At 39.8% G+C, this 15,550-nt stretch overlaps 1 protein-coding gene across 3 annotated transcripts in view; it reads right to left on the bottom strand.

Moving 5' to 3' along the window:
* Nucleotides 1-716: 716 nt before the first annotated feature.
* The window catches only part of EEA1 (early endosome antigen 1), a 77,082-nt gene continuing 62,248 nt past the window's right edge, over nt 717-15,550 (bottom strand). For all 3 annotated transcript variants that reach the window (XM_063322807.1, XM_063322808.1, XM_063322809.1), the window contains 7 exons: nt 14,266-14,451; nt 13,694-13,825; nt 11,681-11,866; nt 11,138-11,376; nt 9,568-9,688; nt 9,127-9,225; nt 717-8,038 (listed from right to left, as the gene is read on the bottom strand). In XM_063322807.1, the coding sequence (XP_063178877.1) occupies nt 7,916-8,038; nt 9,127-9,225; nt 9,568-9,688; nt 11,138-11,376; nt 11,681-11,866; nt 13,694-13,825; nt 14,266-14,451 (1,086 nt within the window). In that variant the 3' untranslated portion in view covers nt 717-7,915. The remainder of the gene's footprint in view (nt 8,039-9,126; nt 9,226-9,567; nt 9,689-11,137; nt 11,377-11,680; nt 11,867-13,693; nt 13,826-14,265; nt 14,452-15,550) is intronic.

Raw genomic sequence — 15,550 nt, 5'->3', positions numbered from 1 at the left:
GTCTGGAGAGAAAGATGCCTCAGAAAGCAGTCAAGGAAGAAACTAACTTCCCAACTCAAATTGCCTTTCAGAGGAGACCTCTTCTTTCCATCTTTCTCCACTGTCTACACAGAGCCCCTACGAGGACCTGCTTCAATAGCTAGGCACTTCTTTTGTGAATGCCCCCACAATTCAACGGTGGCTTTGTCATGGGCCTGATCACACACACATTAATCACCTGGCTTCTCTCTGCAATGCAGCTCCAGCCTGAAAGTTTTCCATCTGAGAAGCAAGCCCTTCATTAGTCTGAAGAACTAAAACAAGTGCTACTTCCGAGTCCTCCAGTTAAGCCAGTTGTCCGACTGTGTTGAATGCAATGCCTGAACACAACCAGTGACAGGAGGACTTTAACTGAACGCAGGACACCCAGCAGCCTCGTGCAGTTATTGGGAATGGAAAAACTACTCTGAATTCAACCTGTGAAAAAACAGGTTTGGAAAACAGTCATTATCACTGCCTCCTCGGGAATGTGAAAGCTTTTGGTGCAGCTCCCCACAAATCTAAGAAACTGGAGCGTTTAGCTTGTTCTTAGATGTGTGGCTTCCCAATGGTTCATTTGTAAAAAGATATATCCCCCATTTCAAAGCAGCTTTGCTGTCTGAAAGGGGACAAGGTAGTTTTGAATGACAGAACTGGTCTATTAGAAAGGTCTGATTATTTTTTTTTTTATTGTCATTAATCATTCCTTTAGCAGGTTAGAAAACAAAAATGACATTTCAATAACATTTCATCATAGTTTATACAGAACCGGTTGATGCATGGTGTCATCTTCTCACCCAAATCCACAGCTGCCTTCCAAATCATAGAGTTTAGGAATTAGAGTGCACGCTGGACTAAATTCATTCACAATGTAAGGCACAACTACGTGATCACAAGTAGTAAACACAAACACTGAAAACAGAACTTAAGAGAATCGAACTTCAATTAAAAAGAAACAAAACCAAAACACACTCATGCAAAAAATCTATCTACACCTACCAAGATGATATGATCCAGTTTAACAGAAGTGCAGTACTCTGTAGGTAAAACTGCAACATAAGGCTATTATAATACATTACCTCTAAATACCGGGTAAGAACTTTAAACTTTTTCCATTTATATTTTATACAATTATACAGAAATTAAGCTGTATGAGCAATATTCACATCTGCAATAATAAACTCATCATTAAAATTCAGAAAAGAGGCAAAGACAATGTAATTTGTGGCACGCATCCGTTACAGAATACCATTCATCAAGTTCACATCTCGAGTACTGAAGAAAAAGAAAGACGACTGAATTAATGGTACATTTGGTGAATGAGGCTATCTGTAGCCAAATGACAAAGCTGCATACAAAATTGTTTTTACTCAGCAGACCGTGATTATGAAAGCTTCTCGTTCTGATTTATTTCCTGTCCAGCAGCTAGACTTTCAAGATTGAAACTACAGAAGTTAAAAGAATACAACAGAGTTTACAATAACTTGAAACTATTGGATACTTTCAAACACATTAAAAAAAAAAAAAAGACTTAACCTTTTTCCTTTTTGGTGATAAACTTTCGCAATTTTGGCATTCACTGTAACTTATACATAACATGACAGTGAGCAAACCTTATTAAATTTACCTAATATTTGAATTTCACACTGAGAGGTAGTTTAAATGAAATCTTACGTAATGGCATCAAATGGTGGGGTTTTACAATTAATTTTTTTGTGATTTTTTTTTTCTTTTGTTACAAAAGTGACAGATCCTGTACAAGCAGCATTTTGGACACATTACTATAAAAAATTCTGGTATTTGCTAACCCAGCGAGATATTCTTTCAAACATCCCTTTTGCGCCAGGAATCAAGCTTTAGCGTGATACAATGGAGAACTTTGCCATAAAGCCAACAGCAGGAGCCTGGACCTGCCAGCACTGGCCTGTTGACATATAACGACGAACACTCTTTCCCAGCCCTCTTTACCCAAAAAAGGCAGGAAATACAGATGAATTTGGTTTTAGTTTAGGTCATAGGGGGAAGGAAAAATTGGAAAACACGCCTACCAGGCTTCTGCTTTCATAGTAACATTGATCCAAAAGGGTTAGCAGGGCTTCACTAATCTTCAAATGAGCAGATACTCCTGTATCTGCTGCACAGTGAGTGCATAGTATGCGGTGAGCTACAGACAGAAGGCAGAGTTTATTATATTAACTAGTACCTATCCTCTTCATTATTGTGATCTTAAGTGGCACCTAATGTTCTCTCTAAAGATGCAAACCTCTTTATTCAGTGCCCCTTTAAAAAAAAAAAAAATACCCCCAAAACTGAGTTTCTGTGGAGGGACTTTACTATCCAGTTATTGCTGGTTTTGAAAAGTAAGCCACATAGTGCTTTTGGAGAGGCTGTGGTTGCACAACAATTTTAAACTTATCCCAGAAGGGGTGCTGAAGTCAAGACTTCAAAAATTAAGAACTGGACAACTGGCAAGATCCTTCAAAATACATAAAAATCATGTTTTCTCATGTTATAATCTTAAAAGGAAGCTCTACAAAGACATCACATGCATGACTACATGGTTTTTGTTGTTACATGTGTTCTCAGACAATGTCTGCGTTTTGGTACAAAGGAATTATGAGTGCAGTTCTTACTGAGCAAGGGGCCAAATGTAATACAGTGAAAGGTCCAGCTGAAGATAAACCTTCTGTCCATTGATTACAGCTAACACATACAATGCCAACGATGCCGTTCCACTTACTGTAGATTATATCAGTCAGACAGCAAAAAGTGCATAGTGCAAATGACAGTGTTGTTTCCTAGTCCTCCAAGAATATGAGAGTGGGAGGGGTGGTACTTGGAGGAGTGATTTATCAGTTTCAACATACTCAAACTATGGTATCATTCTTCTTGGCATAGCTGATGTTCTGTTTGAACTTAAGCTCCATCAGTTTTCTGTCTGCCGCTGAGTACTGGTCATAAATTTTTAAGTTTTGCAAAAAGCATTTGTTAACCACTTCATATTTAACTGACATTTAATAATCCAGAAAAGTACTTGAGTTTTCCAGGTCCCTTCTTTAGGAATGTCACTTCTCTTAACATCTAGCATGAGAGACTCAATTGTTCTTGCTAATGTAATACAAACACAGCAAGGTTAGTTACTTCATGCTTCTGCTCCCAAATCCCTTCTTGCTTCACCAAGAAAGCTTTTCCAGCGAGGATTCTCAAATAATCATCCCAAAACCAACAAAAATAGTTAATCATTGTTCTTGTGCACCTCGTGCTCCACACTCCGTGGCAACTTGGTTACTTGACACCTTCCAAAAACAGAGGAAAAAAACCCCACACTACACCCTAGAGCCTCGGACTCTTGCGCCAGAGAACGAAGCCAGCTGAAAAACGAGATCCCTCTAAACCTCTTGCCTCTGTTGGAAGCTGCAGCAGAAAATTCCTTTTGTCTCTTCATCTGCAGACAGCAGCTTTTCCTACTGTGACTCATTAATTTTATTCTCTGTTCAACCTTTGCAGAAAGGGGAAGATAACTGGAGGGAAGGAATACATGGGGAGAAGAAATAACAGCGAAGCACAGCCAGCTAAGGTCAAAAAAGCCTGCCACTGACCCCTGCAACGCTACCTGCCTCCAGAGGGCTTGCAGGGACGAAGTATGAAGTATCTATTGCTGACATGAGGCTGGAGTAGAACGGTAGGATTTGGCATTTTGGAGGCAACAACGCAAGGGATTGTGGCTCTTTGACTAGGAAGAGAGGTGGTCTCCAGGAAGCTCTCCCCACCCTTAACAAGACTATCCCCTTTACACTTTCCCCGATTGCCTCCGTAGCTTGTTTCAACCCATGTAGCAGCTGGTCTCTCATATTCTGCTCCCCAAGCAATTCTGAATGTGGATGGAGCATCCTGCAGAGGGGACAGTTTTAGGAACAAACCCCACAGTTCATTGTCCCATTCCTGATGCCATGGTAATGGCCAGTAATCAAAGGCAGCTTGAGGATCTCACACACCTACTGGTTCGAGAGCTGGTTTTACTGTTATTTCCACCTCTTGATCTATAATGGCCTCTCCTCAGTGAATCAGAGCTATCTGGTTCTTGCTAGAGGCTGCTAAAACACATCACCGTGTGTCCTCCGGTTCCAAGGCTCTGGTCTTTTTTGCCATTTTATTACTTCTTCCCTCTGTTCCTGTGTTTGCAGTCTGAAAAATCAGTGCATTAAACTATTTTGTCTGGAATCCTTTAACTCAGTGTGGTAGAAGTTACCAGGCTTTTTACTACGTTTTTCCTATTATTTATATTTTAAAGCAGTGCAACAAAAATCCCACATTCCTACTGAAACATGCCCATCAAAACAGTCAGACTCTGCAAGATTTAGAAATACAAAGCTTTTCACCTTCCAGTTTCCCTTATTATGTATCTCATGGCTCATTTTACTGAGCTTGAGCACAACTTCCAACCTGGCAGTGAGGCCAAGAGCATTATACGGTCTATTATACCATCAAGTCGTCAACAAATACAGACCAGTACCAAGAATCATAAGCACAAAAGAAGGAGCATAAGATTTAGCAATGGAGTAATAAATTTACTTTAGTGAAAAGCTGTAGAAATCCTGACCTATTGCTGCAAACCCAAGGCTCAAGCATGAAAGCTTCTACCACACCACTGTTCCTCCAGATTTTAAAAATCCCTCTTTCTACAAATGCGCATTTGAAAAGCATTTCCATCCCCTCAAAAAGTTGGTCATATAAACTGGTCAGCAAAAAGCAGTCTTCAGAAATAGAGCTGGTTTTGCCCCTGAAGCCGAGGAGCTCCAGAGCAAGGTCTGATCTGCGGTCAACCAACTGCACTGCTTCAGCAGCCAGCTGAGTGAGGCGACGCTGCTCGTCTTTACACAAAGGCATCCCAAAAGGCTGAATTAAGAACAATTAAGAACCATACTAGAGCTTCTAGGGCTACGAAGATGACTAGGGGACTGGAATAGCTCTCTCATGAACAAAGGCTGAGGGATTTGGGTCTCTTCAGTCTGGAAAAAAGATGGCTGAGGGGGGATCTTATCAATGCTTATAAATACTTAAAGGGTGGGTGTCAGGAGAATGGGGCCAGGCTCTTTTCAGTGGTGCCCAGTGACAGGACAAGCGGTAACAGGCACAAACTTGAGCATAGGAAGTTCCACCTAAACATGAGGAGGAACTTCTTTACTTTGAGGGTGGCAGAGCACTGGAGCAGGCTGCCCAGAGAGGTGGTGGAGTCTCCATCTCTGGAGGCATTCAAAACCCACCTGGACGCATTCCTGTGCAACCTGCTCTAGGTGACCCTGCTCTGGCAGGGTGGTTGGACTGGATAGTCTCCAGAGGTCCCTTCCAACCCTACCATTCTGTGATTCTGTGTGATTCTACCACTTCTTCTTTACTGCAGAGCTCTCTCTTCAACTTCCACACGTTGCCATTCAAAAGCAAAATGCCTGACCACAAGTGAGTCTTTTAACCATTTTCCTAGCTCCCCCTGAGAGATTTCCATCTTCCTCTGCCTCATGCGTTTTGTCCTTGTGCAGTCACAGGAAGCTTCTCTCTTCCCTCTCTCCACACGGTCGTCCTTCACCCCAAGAGCAGCACGAGGCTCCATGTGTCACACAACAGGGCAGAGCACATCAAGGCTGGAGCAGGACTGTCACATCTTTACCTTTCCCACATTGCTGAAGCCACACGTCAAAGAAAGAAAGGCTCAAAAGCAAACTCTTCAGATTCTCTCAATAAATAAATCAGTAGGGAAAAAAAAAATAATTCCCAGAGGCAGAGATTCTGTTCGTATTTTCTATTCAAAATATTCTTATGCCAAACAGTTACACTGACAAGGAGAAACAGCGAGTCCAGAGGCTCTGTTCATATGGAACCGTTGCAGCAATTGTTTCTTTAGAGCAAGAAACTCTTGAGTTTGAACCAGAAAAGCAGGTCAGTATTTCACACAAAGCACGGTTGCATCCCAAACCCTTTCATAGCGAGGAGAATGAATTCCATAATTCAGCTGGCTTTTGGGAGATAAGAATTTAATTTTAAGGAAACTCCTTGAGGAAGACTCCTTGAGGCTGCAAATGTAGAACTAGACAGGTAAGCTAAGAAGGGATATGAAACATATAGATCACGGCTTCTGGAGAAGAAGGATTAAGAAGTTTTTTCACTTGAGAGTTCATCAGGACTAGACATTTTTCATAAAAGAGACTCTTCTTCATTCACATATAGAGCTGTCAACAGACAAAAGCAAACAAACCTGTGTAATGATGGCTAAGCTTCCATCGTTGTGACAGAATTTGATTCCTTACCTCGGGCAAGAAGCAGAGGAATTCAGGACACAGTCCTTTTCTCTGAACAGCTGGCAAAATTTTGTAAGACGCAGAAGAGCTTGGGGTGTGGGGAATTTATTAGGGTGTTTAAGACAAAGAGTCCCTAGATATCAGAAGGCATAACCCCCACTCAGAAGAAATAACCTGAACAGTTTTGAGACATCAGATACAAAGGGAAGAAAAGGTAAGAGAGAGGCAGCCAAGAACAAATGGGTATAAATAAAATCACAACAAAAAAGAAGTTTGGAGCCTACATGAACTCTACAAGAAACCTCTGTTGCAAGTACAGAAAAGAAAATACGAATAAATATCTGAAGACATATGTATTGGCCTCTTATTTAGAGCTGTTTGGCTTATAACTAATCCAGTAGCAGGAGATTCACACCACCGTTCTGAGCAGACTAAATCATATAACTAACGTAACTTTTAACACCCTCCAGTAACGAGGGTCAGATGGAGCAATGGAAAACTGAGGGGTTTTAGGTGTAGCAGGAGTTTAGCTTCTTCCACCAAAAGCTGAGGGAAGGGACAGAAGAAAAGGTCAGATAAACTGCAGCAGTCTCAAAAAAAGACTTTTTCTTAGTAGGACACCTAGTGTAGAAGGTCTGGATGTCCCTTAGAACCATAAGGACTTCTCAGGGCTTCCAGAGTACGGGCAGGTGGAGAGATGTGCTACAGGCTACGACCACTATTGTTTGTTTGCTTTTTAAAACCCACATATAAGGGTTTCTGGAATATTAAAATCCATCAACCAAATACGTAAAAGTGAAATAAATCAATATGGGATGGAATATTGTAATGTATCACATCATATTTCTACAATGCCAGCTAAACTTTGTCTCACCTTTGTTCACGCATGCTCTCTCTCAGACACACATACACACACGCAAACTATGCAATACAGTATGTGTAAAGATGTTCCAGTATCCAAGTGCTGTAGCTGGATAAGGACTCGGGTGCTGATACTACAACAAGCTCTAAGTGGGCAAATAGAACCGAGTTGGAGTCGACTCCAGCCATTACCCTCACTGTGGAGTTTGAAATTTAGAGAGAAAAGTCCAAGAACCAGAGAGATAGAAAGAAAACAAAATCACAGGGCGTTATAAAGAACATCAGATATGCAATCAAATGCAACAATTAGTTATGCTTTTACAGCAACTTTTGATACATAAAATCCTCACAAGTTTTTGCATCTTCCTTTTTCTTTGAAGGAAACAAGAATAAACTGCAATATCACATAAACGCTGTTTCTCTTGAACAAAAAAATAAAAGATAAAAAAATACATTGTTACTCCTCTGTTTAAACTTTATTTACAAATAACTGGGTATTTCTAAACTAGACATAGAAGCTCTTTCCAGGATAAATGGCAATAAGCTATGGATGATCTGAGCCCATGTCTCACAAAAAATACAATAGTTTTACTTGGTATCAATAAACATTTTAAAATATACTAAATTTTGCCAAGTGTTACAATCATTGTCCAAACTGAATAGTAGTCTGAGTGCTGAACGAAGTGCATCAACAGAAATTATAAGTTTTAGTGTAACATTTCTTTGTCACTCACGATAGCCAGTTATCCTTGCAAGTCATTAAAGCAAGTATCACAGACTCGGACAGGCTTCTTAGAAGAAGGAGTTAAGGCATTCTTTGCTGAGCACTCGGCACAAAAGATATTTCCACACTGTCTACAGTGATGCTGTGAAAGAGAAGAAACATTTACGCTGAACATCAATGACAGGGCATCGATCACTAACAGAGATCACTATCATGTCAAGCCAACTCTCAGGTTTCAGAAGTGTGAATTTTTAATTAGTGGTTACATAGCACACAGAAGGACATAGAAGTAAATCCTTTCTAAAGGGGTGTATATAGGAGTAAAATACTCAGAAGTGCTTCACTGAGTCAGAAGACTATACTAGTTTTGGAAATGAACTGGTTCAAGTTCATCCTCCTTTTGAATTTCTCCGCTTGAACTTGTTCTGGTCTTATAAAACATGTTCTTTCTACATGTAACTACCTGCTTTCACATTGAGAAGTATCATTGAATCAAAGGATCCACCAGCCTTTGTTCAAAGACTACCCACAGAACATCACTGAAATAACGCAGGACAGGGAGAGACACCGAAGACCAAGTCAGGAAGCACTGCAGAATGAAATTCATGAACATCCCTCAAGTACTTCATTGCCAAGTCACTTGTTGGAGGGACGGTAATCTCTGGATGAAGGGCAGACCCTGCCAAGTTGAGGGATGCTAACGTCTTGGCTGACCACAGCTGCTTTTACAAAGAAGGTCTGACTACAGACCTAAAACACATCCAGTTGTTTCTTCTGTTCCATGTTTAGTTAGTATTTAGAAATATATAGTCACAAAGCACCAGATCATGGTGATGCCTCATATTTTCACATATACTTCACATTCACATATTTCACATAATTTCTATTACATTCCTTTTATACCTGTAAATCCAGTTCAGACTGGTTATAAATAAGTTTACTGCAAATACACTTACAACAGTGTAATTTTGCTTGCTCGCTTAGGGGATGGAACTATTTTAACACTGTTTAGAAACGGATGCTGTTACAATGGCGAAAGAATCATGAATATAGTAAGCTCCATAAACTTTATTTTTAATATTTAAGGCACCGCAAGCAACAACTGTATTCTGAGATGTCCTGAGTATCACAGCACTATTAAGGCCATTTTCTGAAGTTTGTATCCCATCTAAGAGTTTGAAAACAACAGAAAAAGAAAATCCCCCCAGACACGCAGTAAAACACACCTACCCTTCTCACTGTCACCGAAAAGCCTTTTCCACAGGCCATACAATTCTGTACATCATTGTCTTCTGCCCATTTCCTGTTGAGAGCTTGTGTTTGTTTGATCTATATAGAAGATACAAAAAAAGCAGGTTTTTATTTCAGTGCATGTCTAATTCCTACTAATTTCCTCTATTTTCACTGCACGTGCTACCCAGTGCAGTATAAAAGCACCAATTCTGCCATGATACTGAGAGCTTACATTGGTTCAGAGAGAAAATCTTCCAAGTTTCAAAACTATGAGCAGATTTAAGAACCCCCAGACAGCAATACGGCCCTCGTACACCACAAGTATAATATCTTAATCACTCTGGATTGGTAGCAACCCACCACCACTCTGACACAAACTTGAAATAAGTTTCCCACACAGAGAATCGACAGGTTTAATTGCTTCAAATCAAATTGTACCTGTAACGACTGGTTTTCTCGCCCAAGTTCCTGCATCGCAGCAGTAGTGTTGTCCAGCTTTTTCTTCATTTCTACAAGTTTGGCTTGAAGCTTTTCAATTTCTCCTTCACTTTTTATACACCTGAGAAAAAATGGCAAGTAGTCATCTCAAAGCATATAAGGCAACGTACACTGCCTCCTTTGGCCAGGCTGTCATATCTGAGAAGTTACTCTCATAAAATCCAGCCCAAAATATCCTTGCTGTGAAGAGTTCTTGGACGACTTGACTGGAAAAAAAGTTTTCTGTTGTAACAATCAATTTAAGATTATCTGGCACTGCCCCCAGATATCTGCAGCTTATTAACACCTGGAGTTACTCGCAACACCGGGGACAGTATTGAATGCCATCCATCAACCGCAAGCCCCGATAAGTAGTACCCCTGTGCAACAGGAGACTCTCATAAACCAGTTGCAGCAGATCAGGTCACACAATGGAGCAGAAAAGAACCCTTTTTCTTTTAGCAAGGCCACCTCCCATCAGCTGAAATTCAGTTAACTGTTGAAAGCCAAATTTGAAAGGGTGTTTTTCTACCAAGCTGTAAATGGCTACTGGGTGAGTTTGGCAAGGGACTGCCAAAGAAAGAGGATCTCTCTTAAACTGACACCGTCCTTTGCCAAGGTCTACTGCTCAAAAACCAAATCAGCAGGCTTGACAGTATCGAAAAACGTTTTCCACTCTGCCTTTACCAGACATGTCAGGAAATAAGGACCAAGAAAGTTTGCTGTCTCACAGGTGTTTCTTCTACCCTTGTAATCACTGTGCTCAGGTAATTCCCACTGCCTTGCATGCCTCCTGCTGCCCGAAGAAAAGGCGCTCTGCTTAGATAAGATTTAAATATATTGTAGAGACTGGAGAAAAGAAGACTGTAGGTTTTCAGGAGGAAGAAAATGCCTCTTGTGTGAACTTTAGCCTATCTAACCCAATTACGCATTCAATCTCCTAACACCGAACAGTGGGCATACGCAGAAGTCCCTAAGCAAATTCTACGTTATTGGAAGCACCAAGGAGCCTCTTCCAGGCTTCTGGAAGAGTAGTGAATCCACTCTGCTTGAGTCAAGGCAGGGGAGCCTCACAGTGATGGAGAAGGATAGTTAACTCAGGTAAGAGAAGCCCTCTCTGCCAGGCCTTGCAAGGTTCACACAACACATGAGAAGCTACAACCTACACACCTCAAAGTTCACAGAAGCCCAATGGATTTAGAAGGCTTTTACGGATGGGCATAAATCCTTGAGCACAAGCGCAGAGCTGTGGCTTTGGTGATAAGTGACATCCTGATAAGCCTGCCTGATTTTCTACAAAATGGTCACCCCCATCTCAAAAAAGCACAGTTTGTTCTCAACACCCCTTGCTGTGCTTTGGCAGGGATGACAGAAGGTTTCACTCTGGAAACTGCACCCACAGCCCAGGCACTATCAACAAACAGGAATTTAAACAAAGCAGGCATAGAGAATCCTGAATCAACTGAAACAAGTTTTCAGTGTGAGGCTATTTCCCAAACTACACTTCCACATCGTCATGACCACAGCTTACCTCTCCAGCAACGCTCTTCTCTCATCCTGATTATTCTGCACTGTTGCTTCCAAGACGGCAATGTCCCCACGTAAATCATCCGTCTGTTTCTCCAGCTCGCTCACTCGCCTCTGACTGCTTTGCCACTCTTTCTTCATGGTAGCCAGGTTTTCATTCAGAGCTGTGACCTGCATGTTGAGCTTGGTCTCCTTCTCCTCGTGCTTCCGGTTTTCTTCTTCTTTCTCTTTTTTCTCTGTGTGCTAAGAAAACAATGCAACAATGAAAAACAACCTTCCAAGTATTCTTTCCCTATTCCCTACATGTAATTGAGACAAAGAATCTTACTGTACTAGAATCACCACTTTTAATCAACAAACTATATTAGACAAGGCTGTCATCCCACTGAATTTTCCTACACCATTAAATGCCTCAAAGATTTCTGACTTTGTCATTTAAAAATTAATGTAATGTGAAACTGAAGTCAACTCTGCTTCCTCTCTGTCTCTGAAAGAATCCAGAGGCATGTTCACAAAATAACAGCAGTATACTCTCTAGCATACTAACCAGTTTAGCTTCAATTTCAGCACATTCTTTCTTCAGCTCCTCTTCTCTCTTTTTCAGCTGATCTTTGACAGCTTGATGGTTTTTCTTCTCCTGTTCCAGAGCTGAATTTATCTTATCTATTTTGCCCTGCAGCTCTAATTTCTGTTGAATCAATAGCTGTTTTGCATCCTTGAGATTTGCCACCTCCTGTTAGGATACAGAGCTCAAAGTTAAAGTAGCAACATTGAAAGTGTAAATGTTTTAAATTCAAAACTACTGTAATTGTTTCTAAGGAAAGGACAGCAATAATTTTTAGTTTTATCACCGGAAGAAAGGATGACTTTATAGCACAAAGTATCAGTGATTTTCATAATCAAAGATTTTAAATTTATACCTATATTATGAACAACATTTGATTTTTAAAATAAATGTAATATATGTTTCTAGCAAAGTAGTGTAAGTTCTGCTGGATTATTTTCTACAGTTCTTTGAAAAGATAGGTCCATTACCATCTTCTAGAGTCTGTTCTAAAATTTACTTCACACTCTTCTCTGGTTACAATACTGAGGTTAAAAGCGTCATAGAGAAAATGTAAAAACCAACACCAATAGAAGAAAGTTAATTTCTATTAGTCTTAAATGTATAAATAATTACCCTATGTTTTAAGCAAGTAGGATGATACATTTGGTTCTAAAAATCAGTTTTACTTGTTCTTCGTAACAAAACATAAAAAAATCTCGAAGTAGAAATGTTAGTTAAATTTATAGTAACCATTTTCCTTAAAATTACATAGTCAAGCATGCAGGAACTAATAGGGGTTGCCTATTAGTTGCCTATTTGCATCACAAATTAAAACCAAACCAAAGACAGCGAGAGAACACATACGGAGGAGAGGGGATGCCCTGTAGATGCCTATCTACCCATTCCACAGTAGGAGATGGGAAACAGAGTATAGGCCTTTAGGAGACAATTTCTGGTTCAGTCTGTTTGCTTGTAGGGAGATCAAGAGTTGAATATTAAGCTGCCATTGGTGTGCACGCATTTTGTATACATGTTCATAAAGTTCCTTCTTTAGAATAGAGATTTCAGGAACGACAAGAATTATAGTAACTTTTCCCCAAAATGCAAGAAAGTACTAGGCATACATTGCTTGACAGAAACAAAGTACAGGCTTCTATCTAAAAATAAGAGACCATTTTCTAGACACTGGAGAACAAAAGAACATCTGAAACTCAAAATATCACGTTACCTCTTTTTATTAGCGTATAGGGACTGTACCTTCATTTATATTTGTGCAGCAACTTAAATGCTGTGTGCTTAACAGATGCAAATATAACTACTAATAGCATAATGTGGAAAACACAAACTATGGCCTTTTAGGAGTGTTTGTTTCTACAGAGACTAAAAAATGAAATACATACGATGTGGCAAGAAATAGTTTGTTTTACTGAAGACTAAAAATTATTTCATTAAAGCCTCCAAACTTTTACTCTTTAGAGAGCTCATTTGATTGTTATGATTTTGGAAGAGCGTTAGTATTTTATGAGGCTCCTGACATTGCTTCTTCCCGACTGTGACTTTTTCAGACATTTTAAGAAACCACAGCACATCAAGGGAGTTTCAACTCTACCACACATCCTTGAGAAGTACCAGATGTGCCTAGAATATCTGGGAAACTTCACATTTCTGACACTTTTAGATATCTTTTCTGTGCTTCAGAATAGTCAAACAAGGGTACGCACAGCGAATCTACAGTGGAACAGAAGAAAAGCCAGGACATACAACCCATCCTGAACCTAAGTTATGTGGTCCACCTGGCCAAGAACACTGGGCACTGGTGCTCCAGGATTATCACCAATCAAGTCAGCCTTGCTCAGGAACCTCAACGAAACCTGTGCTTTGATTCCCTTACCTGTAATACTGATACTTACAGCAACCATCTTTGCAAAGCCATTCCAGATAACATCTACTGAGTAGGCACATATTTCTTATCAGATAACCAACTACATGAAGACTCAGTTTGTCTCAATATACCTTCTCAAATTCTTGCTTGCAGGCTCTAAGCTCTTCACCCAGCTTGGCACTTTCTTTTTCAAGTCTACTCCTTATTTCCTGGAGCTCTGTTGTTTTACATTTTTCATTAGCCAAGTCTTTTTCTTTCAAAATCTTGAAGAGAAATAAAAAGTGCTAGAAAAGTTACTTCTTCCAAGTTCACAAAATAAAAAACCCAACCAAATAAAAACCATCCAGGGCCCAAAACCTACTTGGAGGCTTTGTGATTAAGGGGAAACAACTGCCACATATCTCTATCCACAGTTCGTAGTGCAAACAATTAGCAGCACGTTTGCAGTTTTAGATTTAAAACCAATAACATTTTTACACCTGTCTAGCCACTGAGAACAAATTAACAGCCTATTTGGAACCAAATTAATTTCAATTGTCTGTTAAAAGTCTTTGCACCACAGACTCAGCAAAGCTGCCATTACTACGCACTACAACAGTGCAAAGCCCTCAAAATACCCCTTGTTTAGAGATGTAACATAAAGTAGTAATGGGTGCCTGTGCAGGATGGATGTGTGAAGATTTCAAAAGACAGAGAGACTTACCCTGTCGTTCTGAAGATCCTGTAACATTTTGGTCTTCTCGCCCAGCTGCTGCTCCTTCTTTGATGCATCCTGCTCCAGTGTAGACTTTACCTTCTTCAGTTCCTGAATCTGCTGATTATTGCTAGCAATTCGATTTCTGCTGGAAACTAATTCTTCTTGAGCCAGAGCAAGTTTCTCTTCTGTGGACTAATTACAAAGAGAGTTCTGCAAATTATCTCTCAGTGTAAGAGTTTCAGATACTCAACAGTCACTTAAACATTTTGCACATGGAAAAATCGTTATCTAGCATGCAACATTAGCTTCAAATGTTGAAAAAGCATAATTACAGAAAATTCAAGGTTATGAGGTTAACCTAAGTGAAAAGAAACTACCCCAGTACCACTTCCAGCAGCAATACCTTACTGTACGTATTCCAGTTTGCATCCTTCCACAGAGAAAAGGTGTAAACATACAAAAGGGCAGAGAATGAAAGGTGACTGATGACTAGAGAATCAACTTGAATTTGCTCACACAAATTTATTTTCTTCTCTGGGCAAATCAACTGCTCTATAACTCTATAGACAGCTGTTACTTAAGAGGCAGCGAAGCTATACTGTGAAGATTTCAAAAGCCATTCAACGCTATTTTTTACCGATGACTTAAAGAAGCTAGTGCTAGGACAATTGTAAAATTTTTGAAAAAGCTGAAGTGAAAGATACAACATGAAATGCTATTATGAGGACAAAACGTTTCACAGTCTCAGCTGCATCAGCATTTTAAACACAAAATTTAGACTTCCATTCAAGATCTACTACAGATTATATTTTAATTTGCCTCCAACTATCCCCATTACCTAGAAAAAGAACTTTGCTTTATCTCGCTAGAACAGGTCACAAAAACCCAAGAAATAACATAAAACTTGCACCCAAGGCTCATTCTATTTGCTCACAGCAACGTCAAACTTTGGGGTTCTTCTTGAGTTAGTATTCTGGAGGTTTGGGTTTTTTTAAAGCCTTCGGCTTAGGCAAGGACTAGCTCCACTCAGAAGCATGTTCTTTCACAAAGAACCAATGAGAAAGAAAAATACCAAATTCATACTCCACTCCTTCAAAATATTGGTAATTTATGGAAATTTTTGATGCTCAGATACAGAATGCGAGGTGAGGAGATTTGTTATTAGTAATAAGTTTATCACCTTCAGTGGACCAGTAAGGATTTAAATTCTTTCAAGACAAACTAAACTCTTTTGAAGCTCTTACTTAAATCCTAATCAAACCTTTTGTTGGAGGTTAGTGACTTTAAAAAG

Source organism: Chroicocephalus ridibundus, chromosome 1 (genome assembly GCF_963924245.1).
Source record: "Chroicocephalus ridibundus chromosome 1, bChrRid1.1, whole genome shotgun sequence".
Taxonomy (NCBI): domain Eukaryota; kingdom Metazoa; phylum Chordata; class Aves; order Charadriiformes; family Laridae; genus Chroicocephalus; species Chroicocephalus ridibundus.
This window is presented reverse-complemented; position numbering and strand designations above follow the sequence as displayed.